General features: G+C 44.8%; 1 protein-coding gene across 3 annotated transcripts in view; it reads right to left on the minus strand.

Annotated features, from left to right (window-relative positions):
* Dnajc24 (DnaJ heat shock protein family (Hsp40) member C24) overlaps window positions 1-15,210 on the minus strand; it is a 58,185-nt gene extending 42,975 nt beyond the window's left edge. The window contains exons 1-2 of one of the 3 annotated variants that reach the window (XM_021263979.2): window positions 14,851-15,193; window positions 14,357-14,499 (exon numbers count right to left, since the gene is read on the minus strand). In XM_021263979.2, coding sequence (XP_021119638.2) covers window positions 14,357-14,464 — 108 coding nt within the window. In that variant the 5' untranslated portion in view covers window positions 14,465-14,499; window positions 14,851-15,193. Of the gene's footprint in view, window positions 1-14,356; window positions 14,500-14,850 lie in introns of all 3 variants that reach the window. The other 2 variants (XM_021263978.2, XM_004851597.4) reach the window with 2 other exon arrangements.
* Between the last annotated feature and the right edge of the window lie 7 nt (window positions 15,211-15,217).

The following is a 15,217-nucleotide window of genomic DNA, read 5'->3' on the forward strand; positions in this document are numbered from 1 at the left end:
TTCCGAAGACTTCTAAACTACATGGTCAGATATAGTCACAGCAACAACTCCACTTCTCTGATAGCAACTTTCAGTACTGGCCAGCTCTCCCACTGCTGGGACAAACTCCCTGTCATGCTTTATATCTACATGTCCCCCTAAAGCCTCACACAATCATAGATGGGACTTCTGGAAGGTGACTGGATGGCAGGGTCATAGCTGACTTGTTGTTAGGAGGTGGGGCCTGGGTGTGACCCAGAAGGTTGTACTTCCCTTTCCACCTTCTCCCTTTACTCTCAGCTTCCTGTCTACCATGCCATGGGCAGCTCTGCTCTGCCAAGCCCTTTTGCCAAGCCATCTTTCCTTGGAGCCAGCAGATTATAGACTGAAACATGAGCCAAAATAAACCTCTGGTTATTGGGTATTTTGTCCCAGCAACAAAGGCAATAATCAAGACTACCTGACACTGAAACTTAAAGAAGGAAAGGCTGGTTTTAGGTGTTTCACCCCATAACCAGCTGCTCCAAAACAGAAACATCATGGAGGAAGAGTGTGGTGGAACAAAGCTGCTTGATTCATGTAGCCAGACGCAGAGTAGGGAAAATGCACCAAGATGAGGTGTCACGTGCCAGGCTGAAGGGTCCACCGAGGGAGGAGGGCAGGAGAAAGAAGGAGGATAGAACAAAGAGAACAAAAGAACAAAGAGATGCAAAAGCTGGGGCCAAGTGGGGCTTTCCTCCTGACAGGAGAAAAAGACCTGGCTGGCAACCACAGCGAGTTTATTTTTAGCCTAGAGATAGGGAAGCGCAGGGGGAGGTTAAAAAGGGGTGCCGGTGACTGGAACAGGGACAGCAGTAGGGTCTGCAGAACATCATGCTTGAGGGCTTTATGGCAAATGGGCAGGGGGGAAGTCACGTCCTCTTCTCAGCCAGGCCTTGCTTTGACGTGCCCTCTTCTCACCTGTTCTCCTCTCATGGGGCCTACCTCATCCACGGAAGGAAGCGAACGAGATGCGTGTTCCTCATTCCACACGGGGCCCTGCCTCGTCCTCAGGAGGAGGCGAGTTAGGCCTGGCCATAGTGATCTACAGTGCAGTCTTCCCAGCAATGTGGGCCCTGACCAGAAATAGTATGCAGGGTTCTTCCTGCATGAGCCCCCACACATACCCAGAAGCGCTCTTTACCAACCCCTTGGGCAGCACTCAAGCCAATCAAGTTGGCAAAGCAGCTTAACTGTCACAATGTCGGAAATGAACTGTAAGACATGCAGATGGTGTCCACTTGAAAACTGCTTGATATGTGGGAGGACTTCCTGCATATCGGGTACTAGGAGTACTGTACTGAGTGGTGTGCAAGTAGGAAACACACTTCGGGTTTTTCTATTTCAATACAACCCTATACAGCAGTACGTACACCTAAGTGTATGACATATACAGCAATACAGACAACGAAAAGCACATATCCAAAATGTAATCTTACTATTTTTAAACTCTTTTTATTCAACAATAATTAAATGTGTATATCATTACGATGTATCTTACATAGCCCTTCATGGATCTCTGCATTTTTACACATAATGTCTATGATGATTATAATTTATACTAAGGCACCACATAGAAAAAGCTGCCTATATGCTCTACATTCATTGTTTCATTTAGTTTTTATGAAACACTGTGAGGAGGGTGTTATCCTGATATTTGCAAATAAGAAACTGAGGCTAACAGAGGATGAGTCGTTATTCCTGTGTTACACAAATCAAAGATGGCACTGGTAAAATTCAAACCCAGGACTGTTAACGACTGTGCTATACCAGCCACCCTTTCAAACCACTCTGAATGGATATGCTGTACAGGTAATACTGATTACACCAGATACTATTTATGCATGTGTGCCTTTCTCCATCAATGAGTACTGCTGCATCCACAGCATCTAGAATACAGCCTAGCTAGAAACACAGTCGATGAGACCCTAACAAATTTTGAGTAAACAGGAGAATTAGCTGCTATAAGACAACCTCAGACTGTTTCAATCCTCATGAACAGATCTAAATCCATACCTTTAACCAGTCTAAAAACTGGTTTTCTCAGAGAAAACATTGTGGGCTACCTTCAGCAACTGTAAGGACCATCTGCACTGTTCAATGCAGTGAGAAGCCACACGGCGTGCCCTCTCCAGACATCTCGCAGGCTGCGACAATGACAATGCTCAGCTCAGTCAGCAACAAAACCCAAACGAAAGGGCAAGTTCTACATTCCACTGCTGAATTCAAGCATCCACTTCATCTTTAACTAGTGAATAACATGGGCACGACAGCATGAACAGTATTAGTGACAAAACATAATTGAGGCATACATATATAACAAATCACTATAGTTTTTAATAGCAAACGAATTGGAAAATACGAGAAAAACTAATCAAAACATAAATAACCTTAATGAGTAAAAGGGGCTCAATGAGCTAAAATCCATGATTTTCCTGAAGGCAAACTGTGAAGATGTGTCTTTTCTCAGACCTGTGGTTTTCTGTATGCAGGTGACAGTTAATTACTTTCAAGCACAAAGGGCCCACACCACTCTCCTGTGACTGCCTGGTACACCAGCAGAACTCTGAGGCATTCTTCCTGGATGCGTATTATACAGTACGCTCTCATAAGGTTTTCTTTTTAGGAGTGCATGAGGGCATAAATTCATCTCTTTAAAAATCTTAACTAAGCCATAACAACAGAATAAAACATGAAGATATTTTTAGATCCTAAAGCACTACCAAAGAAATGCTGAGTGGGCCGGGGATTTAGCTCAGTGGTTCCGGCGCCTGCCTCGCAAACACAAGGTCCCAAGTTCGATCCCCGGTACCAAAAAAAAAAAGAAAACAGACCCATGATTGCCGAGGGAAGGCTGGGGAGCACACAACAATTTTCTGGGGAGATGAAAGTGCTCTGTATTTTGGCATGGTGATGGTGATACAGTTATACAGTGAAACAGTATGCCTTCCAGTACAAGAGAGTAGATCCAAATGTATGGCAAATGTTTAAATTAAAATTTATTACAGTAAAACATATTGCCAGGAATCCACCCCAAAATCTTCCCCTTTGCTTCTCACACACTCATCCCATAGTTCTTGGCACTTTCTGAAGCAGTTCTGGAGTCCTCTTTTGCGTCTTTATGAGGTGTGATCAAAAACACAGTGAATGCTGCCACAAAGCGCCACCCAACAGAAAGCAGCTCCTATGAACATCACACTGTGTCCTCAGCCACCTTACTCACCAGCTTTGGCGCCATGTGACTTCCAGCTCTTCCTCAAAGACAAAAGGGCCATAAAAAGTACTTTGAACCAATTCAAGACATCAAAGCAGGCACAAGAGTGCAATAAAGCCAGTCCTGAGAGAGAGGACTCCAGAGCTACTTCAGAAAGTGGCCAGAACAATGGGATAAGCGTGTTTGAAGCAAGGGGAGGACTTGGAGAGGGGTAAGTGCTGATATGTCTTCCGCTGTAAGTTTTTAAATTTAAACACCGTATTTTTATACCGCGTAGAAATACGTACTTGCACATACATGCACGTATACAATTAATATTTTATATACTTCATATATGCACTCGTTTAACTGTGAGTTCTGTCCCTGCAACCAGGCCGTTCAGTAAACTGGGACTGAATGAGGGACTGCACAGCATGCACAGGACACCATGCAATCAAAACGGTCCAAGCAGACTCTGCCTGGATGGCTGCACATGCCTGAGCAGCTCTTGCAGGCCCCGCTGCAGTGTAACACAACAGAGCTACAGGGCCGCACTGCACAGTGCAGCCCGCAAGCTACAGTGCCGTGGAGACTGTGTGCAGCATGCCAAGGCCCTACCAACAAGATGCACAGAGCTGTACAAGGCAATCGGTTCAGTCCAAACTGTGTGCCTTGGTCATAGTCATTTTGCTCTCTCTCTCTCTGTATTTTTATGTATGTAGTCAATATACTTAATTTAATATATATAAATTAGACCTCAGTAAAGTTGGTTTCTTAAAACTGCTTAGAGCTAGACCAGGGATTTAGCTCAGTGGCGCCACACCTGTCTTGCAAGTGCAAAGTCCTGAGTTCGATCTGGGTCCAAAAAAAATAAATAAATAAAACCAGCTTAGAACTAAAACAGCTGAAAGCCAGCATAGTGGTGCACACTTGTAATCCTAGCACTCTGGAAGGCTGAAGCAGGAGGATCTCAGGCTTGAGTCCAGCCTGGGCAACCTGGCAACTTAGCAAGAACCTGTCTCAAAAATGAAACAAAAAAATGAAACAAAAAAAGGGCTGGGGATGTATCTCAGTGTGAAGGTCCTGAATTCAACCCCCAATACTGCAACAAAACAAAACCAACCAAACAAAAACAGCCTGACAAACATGATAACATTCTGGTTGTTAAAAAACAGTGAGATACTAATTCCCCTGGAAGGATCACTCTGACATAACTGAAAAAATGTTACACCGGATCCCAAGGAGATTCTGAACGTATTTTAAAACAACACATTCAGCATTCCCATTTCAATTTTTGTTCAGCATTATTTGACACAATTTTGAAAATAACTCCATCTGCATCTGGCTGCGCGGCCCCCTGACCCTGAGTCAGCACACCCCTGCGGCCCTGCCCAGCTTCTGCAGTGGGAGCTTCCGGCTCTGACATTCTGGGGCTCCCTTGGGGACTCCGAGACCCCAGGACTGCTCTGAAGCTAGACAACGACGCAGATTATCAAGGCCCCAGCCTCTGCCCGGGTCTCTTATTAAGCGAGTCAGAGGGTAATTGCAAAGTTACTTTAAGATTTCTTTCTTTTGCTTTCCGTAAAAGCAAAATGTGGTGTTATTTATACCCACATTAAGCTTAAAAAAATTAGCAGCAGGGCCAGGGATTTAGCTCAGGGGTTTCGCCGCCTGCTGAGCAAGTGCAAGGACCAGAGTTCAATCCCCAATACAAAAAAAAAAAATAGCAGCAATGAAACTAAGGATTGTTTTTTCATCTTAAAAATATAGTAAACTGGGCCGGGGATTTAGCTCAGTGGTTCTGGTGCCTGCCACTCAAGCACCAAGTCCCAAGTTCAATCCCTGGTACCAAAAAAAAACAATAAAAAAAATATAGTAAACTGAAGCAAGGAAAAAATTTCTCAAAAGGCAGGACTAGCTCAATGACAAAGATATAGTAAGAGAAAAAAGTACATGAACAAATTCTACAACCAGCTATAGACGTTAACACAGCTCTGTACCAGCCCCTTGTTTTCACAGATGGAGAAACTTAGGAGCATGAAGCTCATGTGAGTGAAGACACAACTCAGCCAGGCATGATGATGCATGCCTGTGATCCCAGACACTCAGGAGGCCGAGGCAGGCAGGTCTCATGTTCAATGCTGGCCTAGGCAATTTAGGGAGACCCTGACTCAATTAAAAATGAATAAAAAGAGGTAGGGATATAGCTCAATGGTACAGGCATGGCTAGCATGTGAGAGGCCCTGGATACAATGCCCCGTACCAGAAACACACACACACACTTTAATTGGTCCAGCACAATTTCAGTAGAAATGGGGGAGGATAAGGAATATGAATTTCAAGAAGATACACTTTTCGGGAACTGAGAGAAGTAAATGTTACTAACTGATAAGCATGATGCCACACGGCCACATTGCAGTTTCTGGTGCACTCCTGCTCACTCGTTTCTACAAAGTATGCACAGGGTCTGGTGAGGTACTGTTCTCTTGCCCAGCAACCCTAAGTCCCCCAAATGCTTTCCACCCTGAAAACATGCAGCTGAAGACATTAAGGAAATCACAGATCCCAGGTTGCAGGCGGTGCAAATTGTGCCCAATTCCACCCGCTATTGCACAGGAAGAGCAACAAAACCAGTAAAATCACAGGGCGCGTTCAGTCAAGAGGCAAGATTTCACAATGGGCAGTAATACCTCCAGAGCCAGAAAGGCGCTCTGTTAAATTTTGCATTTTATTCAACTGTTAAAATAACGTTTTTGCTGAAATATGACACGGCCCTCTTACAGAAACATGTACAGAGCACAACTCTACCTACACACAGTAACAACTGTGTGGTGCACAACAGCACCCCCTGCTTACACCAGACACACCGCTAGACCTACCCCAGCAGGCGGATGGGCGAACGGGAGAGCAAACTGGTGGAGTCAGGAGTCTCAGCACCGGCTCTGAGCGGGCAGGATGCTTCCCGGGCAGGCTTTACTTCATCACCTCACTGCCTAGAGTCAGGAAGGCGGCCAAACAGCGTCCCACCCAAAGGAGATTCCTCAGCCAGAGCTGCAAATAGCGACTGCCAAACTTTCAACCATTTGCAAGACTTCGGCCCCATATTCTATGTTATCAGTACTTCTATTACTCTTATGACAGTTTACTGCTTAGCCACATCCTAGCACCACATACTGAATGTGTTGTGGTATCTGTATATAACAGATTAATATACATAAATTGTGACAAATACACTTATTATATCACATATACAATTATATGATAAAGACAACTGTTCACATAAAAACCCATTTGCTGTATACCATCTAAAATTACTTTACATATAAATAATGGGTACCATTTTAAGAAAACACTTAAATAGACCATAGTCCGTGTGTTTATGATTTACATAAAACGAGGTTTCATTGAAAAGATTTAAAAATCCGTATTTTTACAAGTTCCTATTTTTAGCAATATTCTAAATTAAAAGAATTTTCTGAGTTAATCTGATTAAACTATCTGCACTTTTCTAAAGAATGGTTTTGGCGCTTCAACTTCAGCTGTGTCATTAGAAAGATGAATATCCTGGAAATACTACCAACTCAAGAAATGCTTCAGAGAACTCATCTGTTAACACATCATTTTGAAAGACTTCATAATGTTATGTTAATTTAACAACTTAATCAAATGTACTGAGCAGTAAGTTATAGGCTACCGGATTTCATCAACGAGAATGAAAATAAAAAGCCTACATACCCAAGACCCCCCAAAGACCAGATGGAGGCTAGGTAACTATTCTTGGATTCACTCAGAGCAAGAGCTCCTATTTTGGGGCCTAGCTGCACAGGTTTGTTTCGTGCTGCTACCACAGTACCAGAGACTGGAGAGCCCAAGAGAGGAAAGCAGCACAGGATTTCATCACGTCACTCAGAATGGCATGCATTTAAGATTCATGAATTATTTCTCAGATTTTCTATTTAATACAATTTTTAGACTATGGATGACTGTGGGTTAACCATGCAAAGCAAAACTATGGCCTGGGGGGCTGGGGATTTAGCTCAGTGGTTTCACAGCCTGCTGCACAAGCGCAAGGACCCGAGTTCGATCCCCGGTACCAAAAAACCCCCACAAAACCATGGCCTGGGATGGGGACTAAGCAAGCACATGCCAGCAACACCATCAGGACCTCGGACAGGGACCCTCAGGGGACACCCTTGGGAGGCTCCACAGCCAGTGTCCTCCTCTGAACCCAGGCTCAGCCGACCACACATTTATGTTTAAGCTTCTGTCCTTGGACTAGCACCGAATTCAAAGGGTTCAAAGAGACTGCACGCATATGTGTTAAAGTGTCTTCTAGCGTAATAGCCAAACCAACGCACTTAACAAAAACTGCAGCTGACCACCAGGCCACAGCCACGTGGCAAAACGCTGGCGTGGCCCAGAAGGCTGACTAGGTGCCGAGGTCCTCTCCAGGAGGAGGGCCTGGATGGAACAGGGGTCAAACCTGCGAAGATGCAGCAGCACAGAGAGAGACAAGCCTCAGCCTCACTTCCAGGGATCTGACACTGCTCACTGCCTCCTCTAGGTCCCTATCTTCACAGGACAAATACTTATATTCACAACAGTGACTCCTAAGCCCTTAGAAAGAATGGAAGTGTTATTTTGACCCTGCTGAAGAAAAAAAATCCAGAAAAATCTCAACCTTCAGCCAAACCGAAACACTCTTTCTCAAAGGTCTGAAGCTCAATGAAGATGCAACTGTAAAACAAAAGCCAAGCATTTCCACTGTGCCAAGAGCTGCTCTAAATGTTTTTTGTGTGTAACTCCCCTACAGTTTTATAACTGCCCATGAGATAAGTGTTCACCATCTCCTCCCTGAGCTGGGCTAGTCCACAGTGCCTTGAGTGAGTACGGAGGGAGGCGGACTGATGCCGGCTCAGCAGGACTCGGCACTTTCCACTTCGCGATGCTGCATGACCAGCACATGGCGTGCGGAAACCAGAGCGGGACTCTGATCTCTCACCAGGCCAGCCATACACAAACACAGCCCTCTCCCCAGGCTGGCAGCGCCGGCGCAGTCCTCATGGGCAGCTGCTCTGGCGAAGCTGTGCACTGAGCCAGCACCCACGCGGCCTGGGGGCCAAGGCTTCCTCCTTTTTGCATCACTCCTCTCATCCAGGGCCTTGCACACACTAGGCAGGCACTCCACACTGAGCCACGCCCTCGGCCCTTTCAACACTCTTCTGGCCAATGTTTTCCGACTTCCAGTGGGTTTAGTGCAATGTAATCCAGTTGTAAATCAAGCAGCATCAGATTTGTCACACATGATTCACGTCCATCTTAAGACAAGGAGACAGCCTATGCAAACGGATGGGGCAGAGTTCAAATCCAAGAAGTGAGCCCACAACTCAGGTGCACAGCTCTGCGCAGCTCTGCACCATTAGTGTAAATGTTGTTTTTCTCCATGACTCTGCATGGATGCTGAAGAAGTACTTCACAACGCTGAAGCAGTAACTGTCTGCTGCCTCAGAGTACACATAGAATGCTTCGCAATTTTCGCTTCTAATTAGTGTTTCTTAGTCTGACCTCAGTTTCCTCACTACTGGGGATGTTAGGGGTACAGCACCTAACCAGGGCTAAATGAGGGAACACACACAAAGTGACCAGAACAGTATCTGCTGCTACTCAGTGTCACAGAGCAGCGGAAAATTACCACTTATTAAAATGTCAGATTCCTGCCCCCTTTATCACTAAAAGGATGTTTGTTTGTTTGTGAGGCAGGGTCTTGCTATGTAGTCCAGGCTGGCCTTGAACTCAGTACATAGCCCACGCTGGCTTCAGGGTTCATGGGGAGCCTCCTGCCTCAGCCTCTCAAATGCTGGGATTATAGGTGTGCATGACCAAGCTTGCCTTATTTTATTTGAGACAAAGACAAAAATGATAGTTTATAAGACAGTTTCCATAAAGTACCCAGGTAATTTATTGCTAAATATCTTACATCCTGTATGACACAGATGGCAGCTAAACAGTGAAGAGTTCACTATGTCAACAAAGATTATAATGCTCACTACAAGACCAGTTATACCTTTCTGATTTTTACTTTCAATATCCCCAGATTTTTTCTACAAAATTTCTCTCAATGTCTATGTACATTTCCTGTAACCAAGACTGCTTTGCTTGTAAAGTACTCAAAGACGTGAAAGAACTGCTCTAACTCCCTTCTTCCTGAGGTGGCAACTGTCCTGACTGCTCTACAGGTTCCCTTTCCAGCTTCTTTTTCAGGACGTTAAAATGCATTACTCAACAAACTCAATGCTAACCCATATATAAGCACTTATAATGAAGGAAAGACCCTCTGAATGCCTACGTGAGTATTAGGCGGCACTTGGGGGGGGGGTACCAGGGATCAAACTCGGGTCCTTGCGCTTGCGTAGCAGGCGGCGGAACCACTGAGCTAAGTCCCCGGCCCCTGAGGGGCATTTTATACCCTTCCAACATTGACAATAAGAGAATCCTGCACACTCTTGCCTCAAATTACATAGATTTCCTTCCAGATCATGGGACATATTGTAACAGCATATTATTTTCCAATACCGTAATTCTTTTCCAATTACAAGATGCCATAAAATATTATCAGCATCAATGGGAAAGACCCCCACTGTTCAATTTAACAAAGCTTTATGTTCAGTAAACAACAATTTTCACATGTATAACTGCAAAAAAAATGTGAATAATGTAACTATTCTGGACTCCCAACCATTTTTAAAAGCAATGTATTATTATTCAAACTGTTATTAGTGGAAAACTAAAAAATTAGAAACTTGCAAGGTACAAACAGCAATGCCCCTTTACTAAGTGCCCACTAGTAAAGCAGAGAGCATTGATTCAATTGCTTTAATTTTATATAGTAAATTATTTGGCAACAGACTTAATGGATGTGAAATATGTATACTTAAAGCTAATTCTGCACTTTCTTTGCATGTAGCTTTTTACCATTCTAAAATCTCTCAATCGATAAGAGTTTTTCAGAATTAAGACCTTGAATAAGCACTACATTTACAAAAAGTGAAATAAGCGAACAGTATTTACTAAATAAACATGTACTGTAAATTCAGCAGCCTACAATTCAACAATATTTTATTTCACAATTATGCAGGAGGTGTTAAATTAAAAATCTTCTGACCTTGGAAAACCACATATAATAAATGTGCCCTTTTGTGGGCCGGGGATTTGGCTCAGTGGTTTCGTCACCTGCTGCGCAAGTGCAAGGACCCGAGTTCGAGCCCCGGTACCAAAAAAAAAAAAAGAAAAAAAAAAATGTGCCCTTTTTATAAAATTAGATACAGAATGGTATTAGTCAAATGTAATTCTATTCTCCAACTATTCTGTGACATTGTTGAAAGAACAAATTGAAAAAATATGCTAGTTAGCACCTGCCTGGCAAGCTTGAGGTCCTGAGTTGGATGCCCAGTACAAAAAAAAAAAAAAAAAAAAAAAAAAAAAAATATATATATATATATATACACACACACATATATGCTAATTCAAATTGGGAAACAAAAAAACATGAGCTTTAGAAGCTTGCTTTTGTGAAAAAAAGAAACTGATAAACATGATAAATTGTACGGTTTTCCTGTATAATTTTCTCCTTAACCCTATCAGAAACACCATACTTATGGTACAAAAGAGATAAGGAAATAAGTTTCACTAGCTGTATATAACCTAGATCCCATCAAAATTAAAGCAGCGAGGCCGGGGATTTAGCTCAGTGGTTTCGCTGCCTGCTGCGCAAGCACAGGGACCCAGGTTCGAGCCCCGGTACCAAAAAAAAAAATCCAGAATAAGAGAAATTATGGCTTCCAACAACTGGAGGGAGGCCTTTTTGGGTGGCAATGCCACGGGCAAGTGAGGTCCCAGGAGAAGCCAAGGTCAGAGGGCACAGGATCACACCGAGGTTTTCCACCTCCACTAACTGCGTGTTGCTGACAAACCAGGAAACTAGAACCAAGTCTCAGGCTGTCAACTGCAAACAGAGGCTAACATTACCTGCCAGGCTGGACGGCAGGAGAAGGAAACAAGGTCAGAGGCCTTGGAAAGCATGCGTGAACTGCAACTGTGCACTACTTCCACACTCCCTACACACTCTCCTGTCCTCCTACAGAGCACACCCAGCAGAACAGAACTCAAGGTCACATTGTCTCATCTCGCATCTCGCCGTGACCCCAGGGACATGGCGGGAGAGGCCGGGATGCTTGTGGGCCACAGCCTGCCACCTGCCCAGAGCCGCTGTGTGGGTTAACTGCGGCTGCACACGGCGCCAGCCAGCACAAGGCAGGGCGAAACTGTCCTCAGCCTGCTGCCTCAACTACTCTTATTCTTCTCTCACCACTGTTTGTCTTCTGCTCCAGGGGAAAGAGAAGCCACCAAACAAGAGCTCATCAGCTTTCCGCACCAAACCACTGCGCCCACTTCCCCTTGCCTGTAACCTGGAGCCAGGCTGACCTTTCAGTCTCGGCTTGCCATCCCACCTCTGTCTGTCAACTGCTCTCTCCTGCGACTCTCCCCAAAATGGGAACGTGCCCAAGTCTCACCCACCTTTTAAAAGAAGGAGGCCCTACCGCAACCTCCTCCCGCACTCCAGCCATCCTCGCTCTCCTTCCTTTACAGCTCTGCCTCCCGTGTCCTAGAGAATCATCACTAAACACGACTACCAGGGAGGGCACTGGGCCCAGGGAATTACAACTAAGACCGTTTCGAAACAATGAGTGAGAGCAAAGCAGGTGAGGTAGAGGATGGGCCACAGTGGTATGTGGCAGGTACGTGGCAAAGACAACAGCAAAGGTGGGAGGCCCAGAAGAAATGGCAACAGTTGAGAGCATCTATAAATGTCAAACTAATACACACATTTACTCCTGTTCCCTCCCAAAATTCCACTATAGCAACAGCAAAAGAATAATATTTTTTTTTAAAAGGCAAAAAGCATAAATGCACAAGAACAAACAGAAGAGAAAAGGCAGGTGAGAGACACCAAAATGTGAAGCGATGGAAATATACAGAATTTGCTAGAAACTGGGTCTGGAAAGACCCCTGAGTTTCAGTGTTAAAGGCTTGGTTCCCAGCCTGGGGCTACTGGAAGGTGCTGGGCCCTTTAAGAGGTGTGGCCTAGTGGGAGGTCTTTAGGTCTGGAGATGTTCCCCAAGAACCACAGGTCCCTGGTCTCCTCCCCCTCTACTCTGCTCCCTGCCTGACCAAACCGGTTTTGCTCTACCCCAGGAAGCTGTCACATCACAGGCCCAAAAGCCCAGGGGCCAACTGATCTTGGGCTGAAACATCAGACACTGGGGCCCAAAACAAACTTCTTTACTTATATACAGAAGAAAACACAGAAGGCATAGAAAGCACTATCTGCAGAACAAACTTTGATAAATTAACTCCTCAAAAACAAAAAGCTTCTGTGCATCAAAAGACACCACTAAGAAAACAACTTGCTAAGCTACACACCAGGCAAACCATCCGCAACACACACGCTAGAAAAAGCACACACTCAGTTGAAAACAAACACACAGAAGATTATACAAATAGCCAATAATTACATCAAAAAACACTCAACAGCATCATCAAAGGAAAAAAAGACCAAAACCAAAAAACAGTCCCCACCATGAGATGTAGCTACAGACAAGAGCAGCACAGTGATTCCCAGTGAGCGATGGTTGCCACTGACCACCAGGAGCTACTGTGGCTGGGTTTGCACTGGCATCGAGGGTGCTGCCACACAGCTCATCACGCACTGGGCAGCCCACACAGCTGCGCATTACCTCACACAGTTTTCACAGCTGAGAAACACGAAGAGACTGACAGCACCATGGGCTGTTGCTCAGGTGGAGCAGCCGGAGCTGACATACTCCAAACACGGGCACCATACGGTCCATCCCCTTTAGTGTCTGGCACCGCAGAAGGCTCCTCACTGCCATCAGCCTGGAAGACCTGCGCTCCCAGACTCATTTACTCCTCCAGCCATCTCTCCAAACTGAAGCATAAAGATGAGTGAACGTCAGGAACATCTTCAATAAAACCTATTTAATTTTACTTACAGAAATCTTAGAAATTCAAAGGCAGAACATGCTTTAAGATCACTTAGTCCAATTCAGTACCCCAGGCAGGAATATTAGTACGTTCCTGGCAGTGAACTATCTTTCCTTCATCATGAACACAGTCTAGGAAAAATACCCAGATGTTTCTGGTAAAGAGAAACAACTAATACCATATAGTGACACCTCTTTAATCTTTCTTGTAACCTCATTTAACTGTAGATCACTACAGATACTGACATGGGTTTAAGATCATCACAATACAGATTGAAAAGATGAATATAGGCTCAGAGAGATACTATATATTTATGAATTACTACAACTTATTTCTTTTTAGAAAGGGGATGAATGCAACTGAAAGTAGTATAAAAATGACCTAAATCAGCACCATACAATAGAAATATAACCTAAACCTAAATGCAGGCTACATATGAAATGTTCAAAAGGCAAAAAGAAGATGAAATACAATTTGGTAATTATATAAAAAAAATACATATACTATGCAAAACAGCCAAAATACTATCATTTTAACATGTAACCAACCTAAAATGTTTAGGTTTTTTTACACTTTTGGTACTGCCTTCAAAATCCAATGTGTATTTTACACTTACGAGTGCATATCCATGTGGACTAGCATGCCAAGCGCTGGAGAGTTCCGTGTGGCTGGGGGCTACTACTCAGCTAGCACTCGTTATTACGTAGCCAGCTTCTAAGCATTTACATGGGTTATTCCATCTACTCTTGAGTACCATACAGAGGAGTGGATTATTCTGTTTACTCCTCCAAGTACCGAGTAGAGGAAAGTCATCCAAGTTCTCACCAACTGTAGTAGAGTCAGGGGATTCGGCCTTCTTAATCAGCTCAACTCAAAACCTTTCTTCCTAAACACCATGCTGTTTCACATCAAAAGTTTGGTTTTTGTTTGTCTGCTGAATTACTGAATGTTCAACTAAATCAAATTAATATTACTGATTTCCAGGTGACATCATATAGTATTTTTTTGAAATGTAAATTTCAGATCATATTTAAAAACTGACTTTTTCCTCTCATGATTTAAAAGATGAAAGAAATGAGTTACCATTAATATGAGTTTCTGATACTTTTGCTTCAGTTCTGACACATTAGCAGAAGGCTCGGCCCCCAGAATGCCATACCAATCCTTTGCTGGCCCCTGTTCCAACGCCATCACTCTTGAACCAGAAGAGGGTCTTCTCAGGCCAGCTGCGTAAAATACAAACGACAGCCCATTACAGTCCGCATGTACCTCAAAAAACCCAAGATTGCCTTCCTAAGTTCCTTACTATTTGGCTGAGTAAATCATGATTATAATCCAAACTTGAAGCGTAATTTTTATTTCCTATGTTCTCAGTAACTCCATGTAAAACGATACAAACAAGTACGGGAAATGCGCCAAATGTTTAAGACAAAATGTGCTAGATGTTCGCTCTTAAATTCACAACTAGACCTTAGCATCACAAGGCCAGCGCGGGCGGTGGGTAACCCCGCAGGAAGGCGCCGAGGACACCTTAATTCTTTCATCTCTTCCCTCCCTCCGTCTCTCGGTCGCTTTACCATCTGCAAGGGATCTGCCTCCCACTTCCTCTGGCGGGCTGACTTATACTCCGGCTTCTCGCAGGGTAAACGCGGCACCCTAACGACAGCGCGGCAAACACGGGAGGCGAAATCCAGCCACGCCGCCGGGACCCACCTGGGCCGGCCCGGGCCCCGTCCCTCCTCCGGAGGCCGCGCTGCGGAGCTGGAGCTTGAGCTGGAGCCGGGTCCGGACGGGCCAGCCTTCCCGCCGCGCCGCACGCCCAGGGACAGCACACGACCGCTCAGCTCCGCTCCTCGTGCGCCGCCCGGCTCCGTCCGCACCTCGCTCCCACAGCCGCCGGACGCACTCGGCACCGGCGTCCGCTTCCGCCGGAAGTTGGCGTGA

This window comes from Heterocephalus glaber, unplaced genomic scaffold, assembly GCF_053883595.1.
Source record: "Heterocephalus glaber isolate CG9 unplaced genomic scaffold, H.glaber_assembly_v1.0 deba00001428, whole genome shotgun sequence".
In the NCBI taxonomy this organism is placed as follows: Eukaryota; Metazoa; Chordata; class Mammalia; order Rodentia; family Bathyergidae; genus Heterocephalus; species Heterocephalus glaber.